General features: G+C 40.0%; 1 protein-coding gene across 4 annotated transcripts in view; it reads right to left on the bottom strand.

Annotated features, from left to right (window-relative positions):
* TIAM1 (TIAM Rac1 associated GEF 1) overlaps nt 1-17,372 on the bottom strand; it is a 97,295-nt gene that overhangs the window by 42,434 nt on the left and 37,489 nt on the right. For 3 of the 4 annotated variants that reach the window (XM_077819403.1, XM_077819395.1, XM_077819413.1), the window contains 3 exons: nt 13,229-13,333; nt 7,103-7,184; nt 1,997-2,083 (listed from right to left, as the gene is read on the bottom strand). In XM_077819403.1, the coding sequence (XP_077675529.1) occupies nt 1,997-2,083; nt 7,103-7,184; nt 13,229-13,333 (274 nt within the window). The remainder of the gene's footprint in view (nt 1-1,996; nt 2,084-7,102; nt 7,185-13,228; nt 13,334-17,372) is intronic. The other variant, XM_077819422.1, reaches the window with a different exon arrangement.

The following is a 17,372-nucleotide window of genomic DNA, read 5'->3' as shown; positions in this document are numbered from 1 at the left end:
ATAATATTCACCACTTCCCCACCCTTTGCCATTATTTTTTTGCATGATAAAACTTATACTTGCACTGACTCATTTGCAAAACTAACAGCAGAATAAAATGAAACAAATGAGAATAGCTTCAAAATAAATGGACCACAAAATCATAGTCTAAACAAGAACAAAACAGGTCAAGCATTTAGCATTGTTCCGTTTTTTTTCCTGCTAACTAATGTCCTGTCACAGTGTTAACACGTTAATATGCATGTGACCATAAATGCTGCAACTGAGGCTTTAGAGTCTCTTTCTAACCTTGGTTCTTGTCAGATGGGATGAAATATCATTAGTTTATAAAGATAATCAAGTAACTTAGAATTTGTATTTTAGGGACATCATCAATTCCAAGTATTAAACATACTTCTCTCTGAATTTCTTTACCTATTATTACTTTGAGTAACACCTAAGATTACTGTAATTGAAAGAGAGTAGAGAGAAAATGTTTTTTCCAGTTTGTCAACTCACTATACAAAGTCCTATCAACTGTACAAACTGAGAAATATAATCCCTATTTCTCTCTCAGTTATAGGTATCTTACTTTTTACTTGCTATAATAATAGGTACACGAATGTTCATGCAGAAGTGTGATTTTTTTTTACGTTGACCCTGTTCTTTTGAAAAGACCAATTTTCCACTGACAACTTAGTTTAGCATTCCAAATCCAGAGTAGGCACGCACCCAGTTTTCTTTGTTTGCCTGGTTTTTGTCTAGAATCTTGCTCAAATATCTTGTAAAATTCAGGAAACCGCACTTGATATTTCCAAACTTGCTGAAGGAAGACTGCCCAGACCTCCCTTCCCTACCCCTTTATATTTGCCTTGACGCACCACAGAACCCAGAGCCTTTTGTTTGCCTACCTATGTGCCTTCATTGAGTAAGGGGAAATGTTAAAGGATTATGCAGGAAACTTCATACACCCTGGCCAGAAAGATGGTGGCCATTCATATGGGAAGAGAGTGGGGAGTGGAAAGTGACAGGAAAAAGGAGTGAAGGATTTTCATGGTTCTGAAACAGATGTAGAGAGCTCCAAAAACACTACTGAAATCCTCTTAGCTGATTTCACCCTTTGGGTCAGTTCACTGGCCTACTCAGCCCTGTTACATCTCTGGTTCAGAGCAGCCATGCTTCCCGAAATGGCTGAAAGGAAAACTAGGGACAGTGATCTCAGCCACTGGAGCGAAGATATGCCATTTATTTTATTTCTTCATCTCTTAGTATCAGTTCTAGAGTGGCTTTATGGACTACTTGTCTTTCTCGCTGCAGTACATGGTGATCCTGCTATGTAAGAGAAGGGATTGGCAGAAAAGCAGTTCAGAATGAAGGGTGACTGTACATATACTGTAGTCAATCCCAAATCATTCCGTAGGTTGGATGGGGAGGTAGACATGTGCTAAGGCAGCAGTTCTCAACCCACAGGCTACATGTGGCCCAATTAGCACACAGCTGTGGCCCAGCTCAGCTGCATGCTAAAGGCCGCAAGCTCTGGGCTCCCTGCTGTGCAGCTGGCTCTGGGTAGTTGGCTGCTGCTCGGCCAAGCACAATGGGGCTGGGGTCCTGGCTACCCCCCAAGCTCCACATGGTTGGGGTCCCCACACAGCAGAGTCTGGAGGCAGGGTCCCTGCCCTCCACCCAGCTCTCCGCTTCTGGCCCCACTCTGTGGAGGGGCCTCTGGGCAGAAGGCACTGAGCACAGGGCTATGTGGGGGGCACTGTGGTTCTCAACCTGTGGACCAGGTAACACCATGATAAATAGGTTGAGAACCACTGTGCTAAGGTATCTGGGGGCCTTCCAAACACCTCTTTGGGACAGGCACAGATTTTTCGTTCTGTGTTTGTACAGCTCCTAGCACAAATGGAGTCCTTTTATGACTGGCACTCTTAACTGCTACTGCAATACCAATAAGAAAAAAATAATAATAATGAGACTATTTTAACTTGGGTAGAAGTCTTCCAGTAGCTTTTACCTTTCTTGAAAGCCAGACCCGTCTCTTTTATACGGTTCACATAAAGCCGACGAAACCCTTCTTCTTCCACAGAAGAGAGAGAAAAGCCTACAAAAATACCAAGCAACACAATTAAAACATCTTCAGAATTAGTTATATAAAAACCACAAGAGACATCTCATGCGCAGTATCTGAGGGCACTGTTTTCCACAATAAGCAAAATCTTTGCTAAAGCAGTACCTGATCCTATTGTGAGCATCCTTTACTTATGCCAAGTAGTTCCACAGCAGTATTCAAGAATTCTACTCATGTGAGTAAGGATTATCCATGTGAGTAATGGGCTTTTCAGAATTGGGGCCCAATTTTTCAGGGGGCTAGGGGTAGTATTAAAACTTAAAAAAACTGAAAAGGAAAATTACTAAATAAAAAAAAAATTACTTAAAAAGATTAACTGAATTTTTGCGTTTACATAAATCATTTAAGTTTTATTTGGGGAGACTACAGCTGTAAATTGTTGGAATGCACTTAAAACTGTCTTGCCACAAAAGGTCACTTCAAGAAGTTGAATATTTGCAGACAAAATTTATACAATGTTATGGTTTGTGTCCCAAATCAACAAAGGCCAGGAAATTCAGAGTTATGGCTGACACTCACACAAGGCATAATAGTGCCTGTTCAAGCAGAATGTCAGCTTTTACTTTTTGAATTTCCTGGGCTGGGGTGGTTTGTAAAATGCTGCCTTTTTTTCTTTTCTCGGCTGCTGCTGCCATGACTTGTTATTCCAAGTCATGTGCACATTACACGTTACACCAAGTCCCAGTGCACATTTTTATGGCTAAGTTATAAACCTGCAAACCAGAGATTTATAATGGAAACACTGACACAGACTTAATTTTAAGAGTGCAAATGGCACAACTATATTTGATATTGGTGATTTTCTTTATCCATTACTAGGAATTAATGTAATGTCAGCTCTAATGTGTGTATAAAATAAAATGTATTTTATTACATTTGCTTTATTTATTTACTATTGAGACTTGCCAAAAAAAGGACATTTGCTTTTCTGAAACTTCCTGGCACCCTAGATGTGTATAGACCGCAGGTTTTTTTTTTTTGTTTTTTTTTTCTCAAATAAAACTTTTATGAATCTCTAGGGAGAGTTGCTTGTTTGATATGCAATCAGCCACCAGTCAAGAGGAAGCAGATGTACTGGGAGCCTATTCTAACCCTATGACTCCCTTCAAGTTGATGTTTATGGATGGCAAGTTATTCTTTCATTAAAAAAATATGGACCAGCCCACAGGCCTGTGGCATATGGCCATTTATCACTTAACAGCCAATTTAGAGACTTAAAGCTGGGCTCCTCAACTTGGAATATAAATGGAATCTGTCAAGCTCACTTCATGCACCAAGGTTAGTGGGGAGAGAAATTCTGAATAAACTGAAGAACGACCAGGCAAAAAGAAATGGTAACTATGGGCCTGTCCTCACTGCAGAGTTAATTCAAGTCCCCCCCATTCACAAAACCCCTTAACTCAAGTGTAGCAGTGCATTTAACTGGACTGAACTCACCCATCGAGGCTACACACGAGCTAGCAGAACACACCAGCTGCTAGTCCCATCACTCTGTGCAGCTCAGGTGTTATTTTGCAATGTGTGCTCAAGCTAGACCAACTCCAGAGGCATTAACTCAAGTGTAGATCAGCTAACACTGCAGTGAAAACATAGCCTACAACATGGCTCTGGAAAAATATAATGGGACCAAGAGATTGATGAGATACTTGTGAGCTGTTTATAAGCAATATTGTCCCCTTCCACAGAGAACCTGGTGAAAGTGGACAAGTTCAGCTGGCAACTCTGCAGAGTTTACTGTAGGCCATGTCTACACTACAAAATTATGTCAACCTAACTTGCGTCGCATACAGCCACCGCAGTTATTAAATCGCTTGTGTGCGCACATGCCTGGCTCCTTGTGTCAGTGGTGCACGTCCTTACTTGTATCGACCGTATTGGCAGTGTGGGATGGCTTCTGAAAGCCAGTAATAATCGAAGTAAGCAACGCAGTGTCTACATTGACACTTTTCAGAGTAGCAGCCGTGTTAGTCTGTATCCGCAAAAAGAAAAGGAGTACTTGTGGCACCTTAGCGACTAACCAATTTATTTGAACATAAGATGTAGCTCACAAAAGCTGATGCTCAAATAAATTTGTTAGTCTCTAAGGTGCCACAAGTCCTCCTGTTCTTTTTTACACTGACACTGTGTCAACTTAATTACATTGACCGTGACTCTATGCTGCTCAGGGACGTAGTGTTACTATATAGGCGTAGAGAGGCGCTTATGTTGGCGGGAGCCAAATTTAAGTGAAGACACTTCCACAGCTAGGTCAATGCAAGGCAGCTTACATTGGCCTAACTGTGTATTGTAGACCAGGCCTTAGTAGAGATTCGCTCAACCATTCTGCCTGGGGAGCTGGGTTTGTCTGCCTTGAGTCGCTTTACCTTAGCCAAGTCATTTAATCTCTCTGCCTTTGATTCTCTGGCTGTTCTGTGAAGATAACAACACTTCCCTACCTTACAAAGGCACTGTCAGGATTAATTAACAGTTTGTAAGAAGATTAAAAGTGTACAGGCATTATTATTATGATTATAGCTGGAATGCTAGCAATAGCAACAGTTAATGTTGCCTACAATTTCAGTAATGATAACACTTACTTTCTCAAGCAGGCTGCACAAGGCACGTGGAATTTTGGTACATAACGTTAAAATCTTTAAAACGTGCAGTAAGTTCGCTTTGGATTGAATGAAGCACAGTAGTGAAAGCACGTGATAATTAGGAAGCAGTATTTTACAGAGCACACTGAAGATGGTAAGAGCATTGCCTCATTCAGTACACTAGTTTAAGATCCTGCATAGGTACATTCTGTTGCTGTCTAACTAACATAGGCTCCAATTCAGCACAGCATTCCTACTCATGGAAGCACTTATACAGATGCTTATATGCTGTCCTGATTTGGGGCTACAGTGTTGCCACACTACAGATTTTTTTTTAAATTATTAGGGTTTTTAAAAAACTAGGAAATTAAAAAGATCTCTCTGTTAAGACAGCAAAGTTTAGGGTCCCAATGCTATAAAGGCTTACACACATGCTTAGTTTTTTTTTTTCATATTGCAAGAGGTCACTAGGACTACTCACTGCATGTAAAGTTAAGCACATGATCTTGGTAGGACTGTAAAAGTAAGCACTGTGTTAAAATTACAAAGGTTATGTTAATCTACATAAAGGCAATGTCAAGCGTTAAAAATTCAAATGCACTTGCAACCTTAACTCTTGTCTCTTGTATGCATGCATTTCAATATAGGCTTAATATTACAAGATCACTTAATATTATTTCCACAGGACCCATGCCTTATTCAGAGCTTGATCCTGCTCCCATTAAAGTCAAAAGGAGTTTTGTGATTTCTTTCAATGAGTGCAGTAAGCATTATGAGGGGGTATTACTGTCTGCAGGATCAGGCCCACCCATAAGACACATTTCCTGCCTCAAACAGCTCAACTGATCATTTTATTTTACAATAGTTTGTTTTCATTGTTTCCCACTTTTTTACGTTCCTGCTGCTAAATAAACCCAAAAGGGAATAAAGACAAGCCCTACTGAAGTCTTCCCAGACACGACATAATTATTGAACCTGGGGTCATAATTGTGCTAGTTAATATGTATGTCTTAAATCTTTAGTTTTCAAATAGCAGCCAGTATCGCTGCTTTGCACCAGAGCTCAACATTCAAAATGGCCTACAGCTGTATAATAATCAGTTTTGGGATTCAAAATTATTCTATTCATTAAAACAGAATCTTTGGATAAACATTAAAAGATGCAGATCGGCTGCCCAGGGGGTAGGCTGCAAAAGAAATGTAAAAATACTGTAATTGCCTGACCAAAGGGCAATCTTGCCAATCTAAAGGCTTGTAATTTTGAATACTAAAGAGTTGAAAGAACAGATAAGACAGAGATTTTGCTAAAAGAGTATTTCCCCCCTCTTTATAAATGTGTTAATATTAAAGGGCATATTCCAGCTTTTGAGATGCACTGGGCTTCTGTAGACTTCACTGGATGCCAAACTTGTGTATCCGAAGCCTGTCTATGCTGGACAAGATTGTGACCTGTCTCGGGGTCTTGGGCAGGGAAGTAAAGGGGCACAAGGCACTTCCTTACTTCCCTGAGAGGACTACCCATGTTGTGGGTAGCAGCAGAAAAGAGAGAGCATCCTGCGAAGGGCCACTATACAACCCGCACACACAGGAAAGGAAGAGACTGGAGGAGGCCAGAAATGGGTGGGGACAAGGGGTCCATTCCCCTTGGTCCCAATGCACTGGGGGACATGTGATAAATCATGCACAGAGATGGTGCTGGATACTTTCCACTTGGAGCAACAGGATAACCAGGAGGTAGGCTGTGACTCTGGGCTTTACATTTACGTTAATGCGCACTAGGGAACTTTTAGTGCACACCAGCAAGGTTCAGATGGGCCAGTTTAATTTGCAAAACACCGGTGTGCACTACCACCCTCTGTAGGCAAGCCCAGAGTCACAATCGGCTTCCCCATCTGTTCCTGCAGCAGTGCAACAACACACTGTCACTTGAGACTTACTGCAAAGCCACACTTTATCTTATAACAAAAACATTAACATAACACATGGCTATTGGGAGAGGGGAGTTCTGCTCTACAAGGTTCTGTTTTTCACCAAAAGCACTCCGTGGCTGCATATCTCTGTGCCACATTCTTAATGGCAAGGATTTTGCACAGTATGTTCTGAGAAGCTACACAAACAAGAAAACATTTCCCTTTTCTCAAATTATAACTTTCATTAATGATCTGTACATGCTACAGTTCATGCGCCAGAGTGGGCTTTGCATTCAGTTTGTTAACAAAAAAACAAAAAAAATCCAACCAGCTTCAATGTGAGCAAGATGGCTTTTCATGGCTTCTCTTACTCTGGATGACACAGGAGTCAGATCTGCTTTTTTTATTTTGCTCAACAGTCCCTTAAGGTTAATTAATTGTAAATAAGAGCGTGTTTACACCAGGATTTGATAGGAAAAACAAAAACAAATCAGGAAGATAACTTACCATAAAAATCAGAGGCTGTGTCGGACTTCTCAATTTGAATGTGCCGTGTTATTTTTTGACAGATTTCAATTTCTTTGTATAACTGGACAAAATATTTTAAAAAATCCATTATTACAAAAGGTTATACTGCTTGTCACCATTCTGAGCAGATCTTTCTTTTTAATTAAAGGCGCAGAAGAGGAACCACAGTCATTTATTTACTGCAGCCTTCCCCACACCTGTAAAATGTATTCCTGGAGCCACTCTGCTTTATTTTTAGAAACACTGGATTGTGATTAAAAGAGAATGTGTTATTTCTAGCACTACCTGCATGCAAGTGGTTATATAACAATGTCCATCCTCCAATAAAGTTCTGAGTGCACAAGGAATGCAGGGTTTGGCCCCCAGGTATTTCTATTTAATAGTCTGGAAAAATTCAGGGTGTGTAAGAATTCTGATTTAAAAACAGATTTAAATCATTATTTGTATTGAAACTATTTTTTAAATTTTAAATCCGATTTCTTGTTTACATGTTGCCCGTTCTTTACTTCTTCCTCATTTTATATCCTGAAATTGCTGAAGTGGATTTTTTCAGCTCATTTCTTTAATTTATTTCCTAATTGTTAGTAGAATATCACATCTGACAGAGAGATTTCTCTACTACAAAGTTTCACACTTGAAATGCTCATCTAGGTCAGCGAGTCCAGTCTCCTGCTAGTTAGGTATTATTAATTATTATTATTATTTATTATCAACAACATCATCCTTACTCTGGGAACACCATAAACTCAAAACACAAAAATGACTATATGTGCAAGGAACACCACCTTCTGATGTATCAAACTTTCACAAGTAAACAAAACTGAAATGGCTTCAACCAGGCTATATTCCACCTACTAGGGGTTGCAACTTGAACTCAGTGGGACTTGTGCTTTTAAATCAGTCAGATGCTTTTCTTTCTTTCTGTCTGTCTGTCTATGTCACTTATATCCCCCACATCCCATTACCATAGGCACTTCATGGTCTTTAATGTATTTATCTACACAACACCCTGTGAGGCAGGGTAGTGCTATTATTTCCATTTTACAGATGGGGAACTGAGGCACAGAGAGGCTAAGGGCCAGATTTACAAAGGAATTTGGATATCTCAAAATGCAGCTTGGTGCCTAATGGGATTTTCAAAAGCAAGTAGGTAGCTCACTGCCATTGAAATCAGCTTTTGACAATCCCACTAGGTCTCTAAAAACCTGTAAATCTGGCACTATAAGTGACTTAGCCAAGGTAGTTCAGGCTGTCTGTGGCAGAGTAGGGAATTGCACCCGGGTCCTCCACTGCCTAAGCCTAACCACTGGAACATCCTTTCTCTCTTTCAAGACATCCCACCCTCAGATGCCTAAATGCAGGATTAGCAGCCTAACTGTAAGCTCCTGTTTTTGTAAATGTTGGCCTGTGTGTAGAAAACATTCACAATAACTTTGAGAATGTATCAGATGTCTAAATAACTACATTGTTAATGCTGATGCAAATCTGTATGGGAGGTGACTAAGGTTTTATGCACTAAATATTTTTAATAAAAATAAAATTTTAGCCCCCGTGGTGCGATAAATGTTTAAGCACATAGACCAGGAGTTCTCAACCTTTTCCCTACTGAGGCCCCCCTCAACATGCTCTAAAAATGCCGAGTGTGTGTGTGTGTGGGGGGGGGACGACGACTTAGGGCTCTGTGCTGGGGGGGCGGGGAAGGGAGGCCTTGGGGTATAGTTTTACTTCTATTTGGGGGAGAGGGGGCAAGAGCTGGCGAGGCTCAAGCCAGCTCCGCACACCGGGGTCCAGGGAGGGAGCGCCACCTCCACCCCGACTCACTCAGGAGGCCACCCAGCCTGTCTGGGCTATAGGTGGACGCAACCGAAAATTATAACTCCCAAGAGAGGACTCAGTTCAAAAAGTTTTAAAATTGCTCAGGGTGCAGGAAGGGGGGTAGCTAGGGGCTGTGTGCAGGCAGGGGGTAGCTCAGGGTGCTGGGAGTGGCGTAGGTGGGGCTGTGTGAAGTGAGGGGAGTAGCTCAGGGTGCAGGCAGGGGGTAGCTAGGGACTGTCTACGGGTGGAGAGCGGGGCTCCCAGTGTGGCTCTCAGCTTTGGGGCGGAGGGGTGCTGGGGCTCCACGCTTCAGCCCCCCAGCTAGTCCATGCTACAGGAGAGGTTTGCTGGCTTCAGCCCCACAGCTCCCGGCTTTGGAGGCTTGAGGGGGTGCTGGCATCAGTCCCAAGCTGCTCCCAGCTTGGGGATGGGGGGCTGCTGGCTTTAGCCCCGCACTGCTCCCAGCTTGGGGATGGGGGCGGCCAGCTTTAGTCCCGTACTGCTCCCGGCTTGGGATGAGGGATGCTGGCTTTAGCCCCATGCTGCTCCTGGCTTCAGGGTGTGGGGGGGCACCAGCTTCAGCCCCCCACGCTGCTCCCAGCTTCAGTGCTGGGGCTTGGGGCACTGGGTTTCAGCTGCGGAGCTCCACGGCCCCCCTGAAAGGGCTCTCGGACCCCTAAGGGGCTGCAGACCCCTGGAGGAGAACCGCTGACACAGAATCATATGATAGGTTTCAGAGTAACAGCTGTGTTAGTCTGTATTCGCAAAAAGAAAAGGAGTACTTGTGGCACCTTAGAGACTAACCAATTTATTGGAGCATGAGCTTTCGTGAGCTCCGATGAAGTGAGCTGTAGCTCACGAAAGCTCATGCTCCAATAAATTGGTTAGTCTCTAAGGTGCCACAAGTACTCCTTTTCTTTTTGCGAATCATATGATAGAATCAGATGCTGAACTTTAAGTATAGCTATGTATCTGCTTAAATACTTGTAGGATCTGAGACTTAATTTTCAATATTTTGATTTTTGCTTATGGCAGTTTTTTAAAAATTCAAATGAGAGACCCTACTGGACCCTTTTTTTAAAAAAAAAAGAAGCAGCAACATTTACAAACTTGTTCACTATCATCTAAAGCTGCAATAGTAGAAAAATTCAAATCAGTTTTACAAAGCCTCAACCTGATTTAAATCAAAGGTTTTAAAAAAAGTTATTTAAATAATTACGTAAATAACCTTCATTGAAATGATGCCATCCTAGAAACAAGTTTACTACAGATTCCTTAACTGGGATATTTTCACAACATAAAGTATTTCTAGTCCCTTTCCTCAATACGAACTGTGCCATCTGAACCAAGGACGAAGTCCTGAGCAGCATAAAAGGCCAGAAACAAAGTGTGACTCGCATGGTTGTATGTGGGATTAGGGAAGGCTGCACCGAAAATACTCATGTGAACGCTACATTGTGCAGACGACAGAGTACTGCTCCATAGCAACTTTCTCAGCAAGGGGTTTCTCAAGACATGGAACCAGGACCTCAGCTGATGTAAAATGTCATAGCTCCATTAACTTCAACTCAGCTCCAATGATTTATACAAACTGAGAATCTGGCCCATGGAGAGGAGGTGGGGCTCGGCTAGCACGTTCAAGAGGCATGGATTCAGCACCCAAATAGCCAGCACAGGTGGGACAAATTGGGCCACAGCTGCTTCTCCAACCAAGGGTTGATGTAGCTAGTGGCTGTGTGGGTGCTCCACAGATTATAAGGGAAGATTTCACCTCCTTATCCCTCCTTCATAGGTCTCCTGCACAAAGCTTGTATGCTTGGGCTTGGTCTGGATGACAAGGGTTGCACTCTAGCGGTATGTCTATGTCGAGATTAAAAAACCCACAGTTGGCCCAGGTCAGCTGACTCAGGCTCATGAGACTCGGACTCCAGGGCTGAAAAATTGCTGTGTAGACATTCAGGCTTGGGCTGGAGCCCGAGCTCTGAACCCCTCCCTCCTCACAAGGTCCCACAACTCGGGTTCCAGCCCAAACCCAAACATCTACACGGCAGTTTTTAGCCCTGCAGTCCGAGCCCAGTGAGCCTGAGTCAGCTGACCTGGGCTGCCTGTGGCCGAGCCGTAGGTCTTTTACCCCGGTGTAGTGTCCCCTCAAGGACTAAATAGGAGCCCAGAGTTGTCATTCTTTAAGATGAGCATAAGCAGAGGGCATCTTAAAGAAGAGATTTAATAATCTACACTTTCATACTGCAGACAGTTCAAGAGCCTCTTACAAGATTTGTTATACGCTCTTATAATACCGTGAACAACAGCATGGCACCATTTCATTATCTGGCAAGTCCAATCTCCAACTCGAGGTGGCAGTGTTTCCTCTTTGTTCCAGTCAGATTCCCTCTCAGCGCCCAGTGTTTCCAAAAGACCAAGGCATTGCTATCTCCAGTAGCTTTTTTAACTCTTTTCAAGCCTTTCATGTCCTTGCACAGATGCCATTTTCCTCTAATGCTTTGATTCTCTCTCCCCACCCCCTGCTTTCCTGTAACTCCTGATGCCTCCTCCCTAGCTCCTACCCAACACTCAGGCCTTTTCTATGCAATCCCTTGTTTCCCAATTAAAGCCATGCATTACTTTACAGAATAGTAACGCCTAAATCAGATGGAAAGGAAAGCAGTTCAGGTTCCAGCCAAAAGATTCCAGGGCTTATTTACTCTAAAAAGCGCTAAAAACAAATAAAAAATTAAAAAGAACAACTACCCTGTAGCATACCTAACACTAAAAAAAAAAAAAAAATCCTCAGAGTTACAGGTTTTAGCACATAACAAATGAAGCCTCCATGGGCTTTTTAAAAAAATGTTTGAATATAATTACTTCATTTACATTATCAAATAATGTTTTTGAAAATATAGATTTCTAATCTCTTTTTTCAATTAAAATATCACCTGGTTTATGATGAAAGAAAAGAGAACATCTTAGCTGCCTCAGAAATTCTATTAAACTTTTTCTAAAGGAATACATTTTAAAAGCTGTTGATCAGAAGGAAAGTAGAGAGTGAGGCAACATTAATATTAAATAACCCTGTAAATAGCTATTTGAGAGACTACAAACTGAAGGCATTAGTCAATTTTATTATGTTAATTGCAAGAGGATCTCTTCAAGAAACACTTAAACAAAAATAATCACAAAGATTTTCTAGTAAGCATACACATATACAATACGACACATGTACTGCTGTCCTTCTGCTAATAGGTTAGGTCCTGGTCCTTCAAACACTTACGTGCATTGTGAACTTTAAGCATGTGAATAGTCCCACTGATTTCAAATTAAGATTTTTAAAGTTAAACACTGTGCGTAAGTACTGCAGGATCAGGGCTTTATTTTTCATTGAATGTTGGATGGCTACATCAGCCCTATGCTACCCTGGCACTGGGGGGATTTCCCAGAAGGCTATTCTGATCCCTCTAAGCAGTGAAGGCCAGGATCTGGCTCCTTAACATTTGAGTTTCCTGACTTTTGAGTGCTTCACTTCTCTGTCCTAACATGCCATTAATGCTATTTCCCCTCATTTAATTTCTCTATTTTGTTTAAGGGTGATAATGGTGCTGGAGGTTGGGGGTGTTATTCCATTCCAACACATCCTTAAGTAAGGCACCATTAACAGAGGCATCCTGAACTGACAGGGGCATGGGGTTTTTTTAACCAATGTTTTTTACTTCAGCAGTTTTTGAGATATGTAAATTCAAATATTCCAATTGAAACATAGGAGGAAAGCAATTTTATACCGTTTGAGTTACTCCAGAGCCTTTTTACCTCAAACTCCACCCCTGGCCCAACAGGGGGGAAAAAAATAATCTTTGAGCGGTGTCTAAGTATGGAATGTTTTGACGCAAAAGAGATTTCTTTGAGCAAACTGAAAATTAGGAACATTAGAAAAAAGGGGGATTAGAGTGGAAGTTCAAATTCAACATTAAATATAGTGATTGCCACCAGTAACTGTGATTTTATTACACACACAGTGAGTACAAATCCACTCCATCTACAAGAAGAAATACTTGTTGAGATTATTGTATAGGATGCAAATAAGGTCGTTTATATGGCATGGCTGTTTGCTATGGACTGCAAGGCACTGTAACTACAAGATGACTTTTGGTCTAAAAAATCAAAAAGCCTAACTCCATGTACTACAAATATTAGATAATTGCATCTGGATTTAAAATTGCCTTGATTAATGCAAGTGAATAGCTAATAGTGCCCTGTAAACAAAAGTGTCATTTAACACTGTTCAGCAATTAGCATTACCAATTCATAGATGTCCTCTTCTGGCTTTGGTACATAAAATTGCATCTGGTTTTCTATCAGGAACTTAAGACGCAGAAAGTGAGCTGAATGATCCAGCTGATATGTCTGCAACAAACAGAGGAGACACTTTAAAAGAGAAAAGACAATGACTAATAAAACAAAACCACACATGTTTAAGGAGAAATAGATGATGACACCATGGAAAAAAAAGTTCTCTATCTTTCATAAGAGGTGTGAAAATTTTGTAACCTAAATAGAGTCTGAAAGTTTCTTTCTCCTTCCCTTTCCCCTTTCCCCTCCCCCTCCAAATAAGAAATTTTCACCTAACTGCTTATCGGTATTTCATAGGTAATGCTATTACCCTAAGTACCACCTTCAATTTTGTTTTTTTGGCAATTCTATCCTCACCTACTCCATATTATTATAGAAATGCTGAGCACAGTATTATTAAAGCAAAGGAATTAGAGCATACTTCCTGTATGCAAGTACATTTAAAAAAAGACAAAGAAGAAAATATATTCTGGCTAACAAAGAGAAAGATACAATATGAAAGTAGTTTCTTTCTGAATCTTTTCATAGTTTAACATTCAGGCATTCTGTGATAAGTCTGCAAGAAAGATTATGCATAAAATATCCACCTCAGTTGTTTAAACTGTAAACAGGACATAGTATGCTAACTTAAAAAAGCATGAGGATGACTCTAGAGATCCACACTGGATTACTTCCCAATGGAAACACCCTATGTCACTTTAAAGACGTTATGGTTAGCTGCGGGTATGGCATTTGACCTGGGAGATGGTAATGACCTTTCCTCTGCACAGTTAATAAGCTTAAATTAAACTGAGGTTAACTCCGTGTGTAATCAAAATGCATCAGGGAAATGACAAACACAAAGGATGCATTCAAAAGTTACTTTGCAAAGTTAATAAGCTGTTGACTAGCACCAGATGTGATTCACAAATATAAGAGGCAAGTACATCCCTCACTGTTATTTGTGGAGTCCTATTATTCACTGTTTGTATTTAGAAAATAGTCACAAATCCCAAAAGTTCCCCAGGTTTTAGTACAATGATTGATCTGAAAATTTGTACAGGAATTGCATAATTTGCTATTTGTTATTCTAGTGTTGTAAAAATTTTAGCGAACCAATCACCAAGCAGAAGCAACACCCTAGGATTTAGGTGAAGAACAACACATCATACATAATGAATAATGCACAGCGAATAGCTAGTGTGAACAATTTAAATATCAGTCTATGGGATTTTTCATTTATGAACTCTACAGTGAATATCTAGAAAGTTTCACACACTGAAAAAGGACCACATTTGAAACAACTATTATTCACAACTAATTAAATCAGATCTATTGTTGACTTTACATCTAAATCTGTTTAATTTAAACAGATGAAATTATCTGAGTATCAAATTGGACAAACATTGTAATTTAGACTATATATCAGTTAATTAAAAACAATTTGAAGTTTACCACAAAATAGAAATAGCTAAATAAGTCATCCTCATTATACCAAAACTTTTGTTAGATCAACAATTTATCAGATTGCCATTTTATTTACAGCCTATTTAAACTACCTCTCACACACAAACGAAAAGCATGGTTGTTTTAATTGTGCAGAATAATAAATCAGCCAGACAGTAGTTTCTGGTCAGATTAATCTACTATCACCAGTTATCAGAGAAGTCAATGATGAGAAACCTGCCACATTAAACAGTGTCTGGACCTCAAATCCAATAAAAATACATTTTTGCACCTGCCTTGTATTCTGAGAGTGATCTGAAAATTTAGATTGACAATTAGGGGGCTCTCTGATGAATCTCAATATGAAACAGATAGATGCCCCATTGTGTAACACATTTAAAACAAAACTGGACAAAGCAGCACAAAAGTATACTATCGGTAAAAAATCCTGTATTGACAGAGAAATGGAATAGATGACCCAGTAGCCATCTCTCTCATTCTGCAATCTCTTGTGCCTTGTGTACATTCTGCAGCTCACTCAACATCAGAGATGTCTGCATGGCAGTTATTGACAGAATGATATGCCAACAAGATTTAGCCTGACATGTTAAATGGAATCTAATAAAGTCTAGGATCCAAAGAGAGGTATACTGCCCACGCTGCTGTGTGTTTGTAGCTTCCAAACAGCAATACTAGATTTCTTCCTATTCCAAGAAATATCCTTATAATGATGTTTCAATTTGCCTGAACACTATTCAGAAATCCTATAGAAATCACTGAGTGTATACATTAATCCTTGGGGTTGCTATCATCTTACCAAAGCAACTTTCCCCATGGACAGCCTGATCCATAGCTCACTAAAGTCAATGAAAGCCTTTCTACTTATTTCAGTGGGTTCCTAATCAGGCTCAAAGAAAACTGTAGGTGTATCTATCTTAATGCAGGTCATTTTGGAAATGTTTAATTAGAAGCATAACCTTTTTGCCCACCATCTCAAAGATTAGGACTGAGGCAAATGCAGAGATTTTGAATGCAGTATTGCAACCATGAAAAAAAAATCCACTAGCAGAATATTGTCTTGGAGCAGTGCAAATTTAGATTTCTCCTCCTAATTGATTTTGAGGACAGAAAACAGGACAAAATTGTTGGTCAACTTCAGTAGATGGCCTTTCAAATCCAGAAATTTCTACACCATTTTTGTATTCCATTCCTTAGTGGTGCTTATTTGTTCCCAGGAATCTCTGAGAGATCCCTGATTTTGATAATTTGCAAAAAAAAAAATAGAAGGGTCAATGGAAAATCTTGATCATATATTTTGATCCAGGTGGCATTTCTTAGAAAATGTATTAGCCTTGGCAGATACATTGGGCTTATAGAATGGCACTTCATTCAATTCAGGAAATACAAGTCCCCACCTTTTGGAAACATACAGTCAGTATACCAATATCTATCTATACTTATATATAAATGTACATAGATACGTGTTAGTATGAAATACATAAATACACACACAAACTGATGTTTTTTTCTTGGCTTCCAAATGACATTACTTGTTAAATCTTAGAGAAAACCAAACTATTTTAAAAAATAAACCCAAATACTAAAAATACTTTTAAAAACCCTAAAACACGATGATTACATGCAAACAGCAGCGTTAGCAAGAAGAATGCATTATTCTGCAAATATTCTACTGCATTTTGAATTATTGGATAGAATAGTGAAGATCAATTTAATGACATGGGTAGTCTTAACTACATCTACAACATGAAGAGGTTTATATGAAATGTAGATCTTGAAATGTTTACTATACCAGAACTTGACTGTTTCGCAGATGGCAGATGGCAAACTGATGTGAAATGATGTGGATCAGATAGTAAAAGGAAAAAGAAAGAGCTGAATGCAAGAGACAGAAGAAAGAGATTGATTATTAAATGTTATAGAAAAGAATGCATCCATCAGTATTTTCCAGACTGACAACTATTATGGAAAGGAAGGAAACAGGTATTAGCTCTAAATAAACCCCAAACCACAAAAATGTAACATGGACCAGATCCTTAGTTGGTGTAAACTGAAGTCAGTGGAGCTCCACCAATTTACACCAGCTGAGGATCTGACCCACTGAGTTAATCACTCTTATCCAGAAGGAAAATATCGGCCCTAAAAATAAATCATTACTAATAGTGTGTCACCCAACTTCCCTATTATGTGTCTCTCTTAAAAATGTCATCTCTCCCTGACTACAATGAGGAGCTTTCAGAAGCTGCAGCAGTCTTTAGAAGTGCACCTGGCAGTGAGCTGAGTACAGTATATAATTACCCAAAACAAATGCTTTTCTTTGCACCTTCCAGCTCTTTAGAAGCATATGCAACATATCTTTAAAACTCCCCAAAGTTAAGTTGTTAATAGATCTTGATATTTTAAGTAAAAAGAAGCCCCAGAACAGAACAGCATTTAAGTTTCTGCAAGTTAGTTTTAGTTTGCAAGTTAGCTGGTTAGTGGAATACATTATTTGGGCACTACTCACTGAGAGTATGGGTTAGATTCACTGAAGCTATAAACTTAATTTCCTGAGATTTGGAAGTTTAAAACTTTGGAAACTTTTAATAGCCAAGCTTACCCAATTTTTTATCTAAATTATTTCTTTTGAAAAGTAAATGCATGTTTCCAG

This window comes from Eretmochelys imbricata, chromosome 1, assembly GCF_965152235.1.
Source record: "Eretmochelys imbricata isolate rEreImb1 chromosome 1, rEreImb1.hap1, whole genome shotgun sequence".
Lineage (NCBI taxonomy): Eukaryota > Metazoa > Chordata > Testudines > Cheloniidae > Eretmochelys > Eretmochelys imbricata.
Note: the sequence above shows the minus strand (reverse complement) of the source record. Positions and strands in the feature narration are given on the sequence as shown.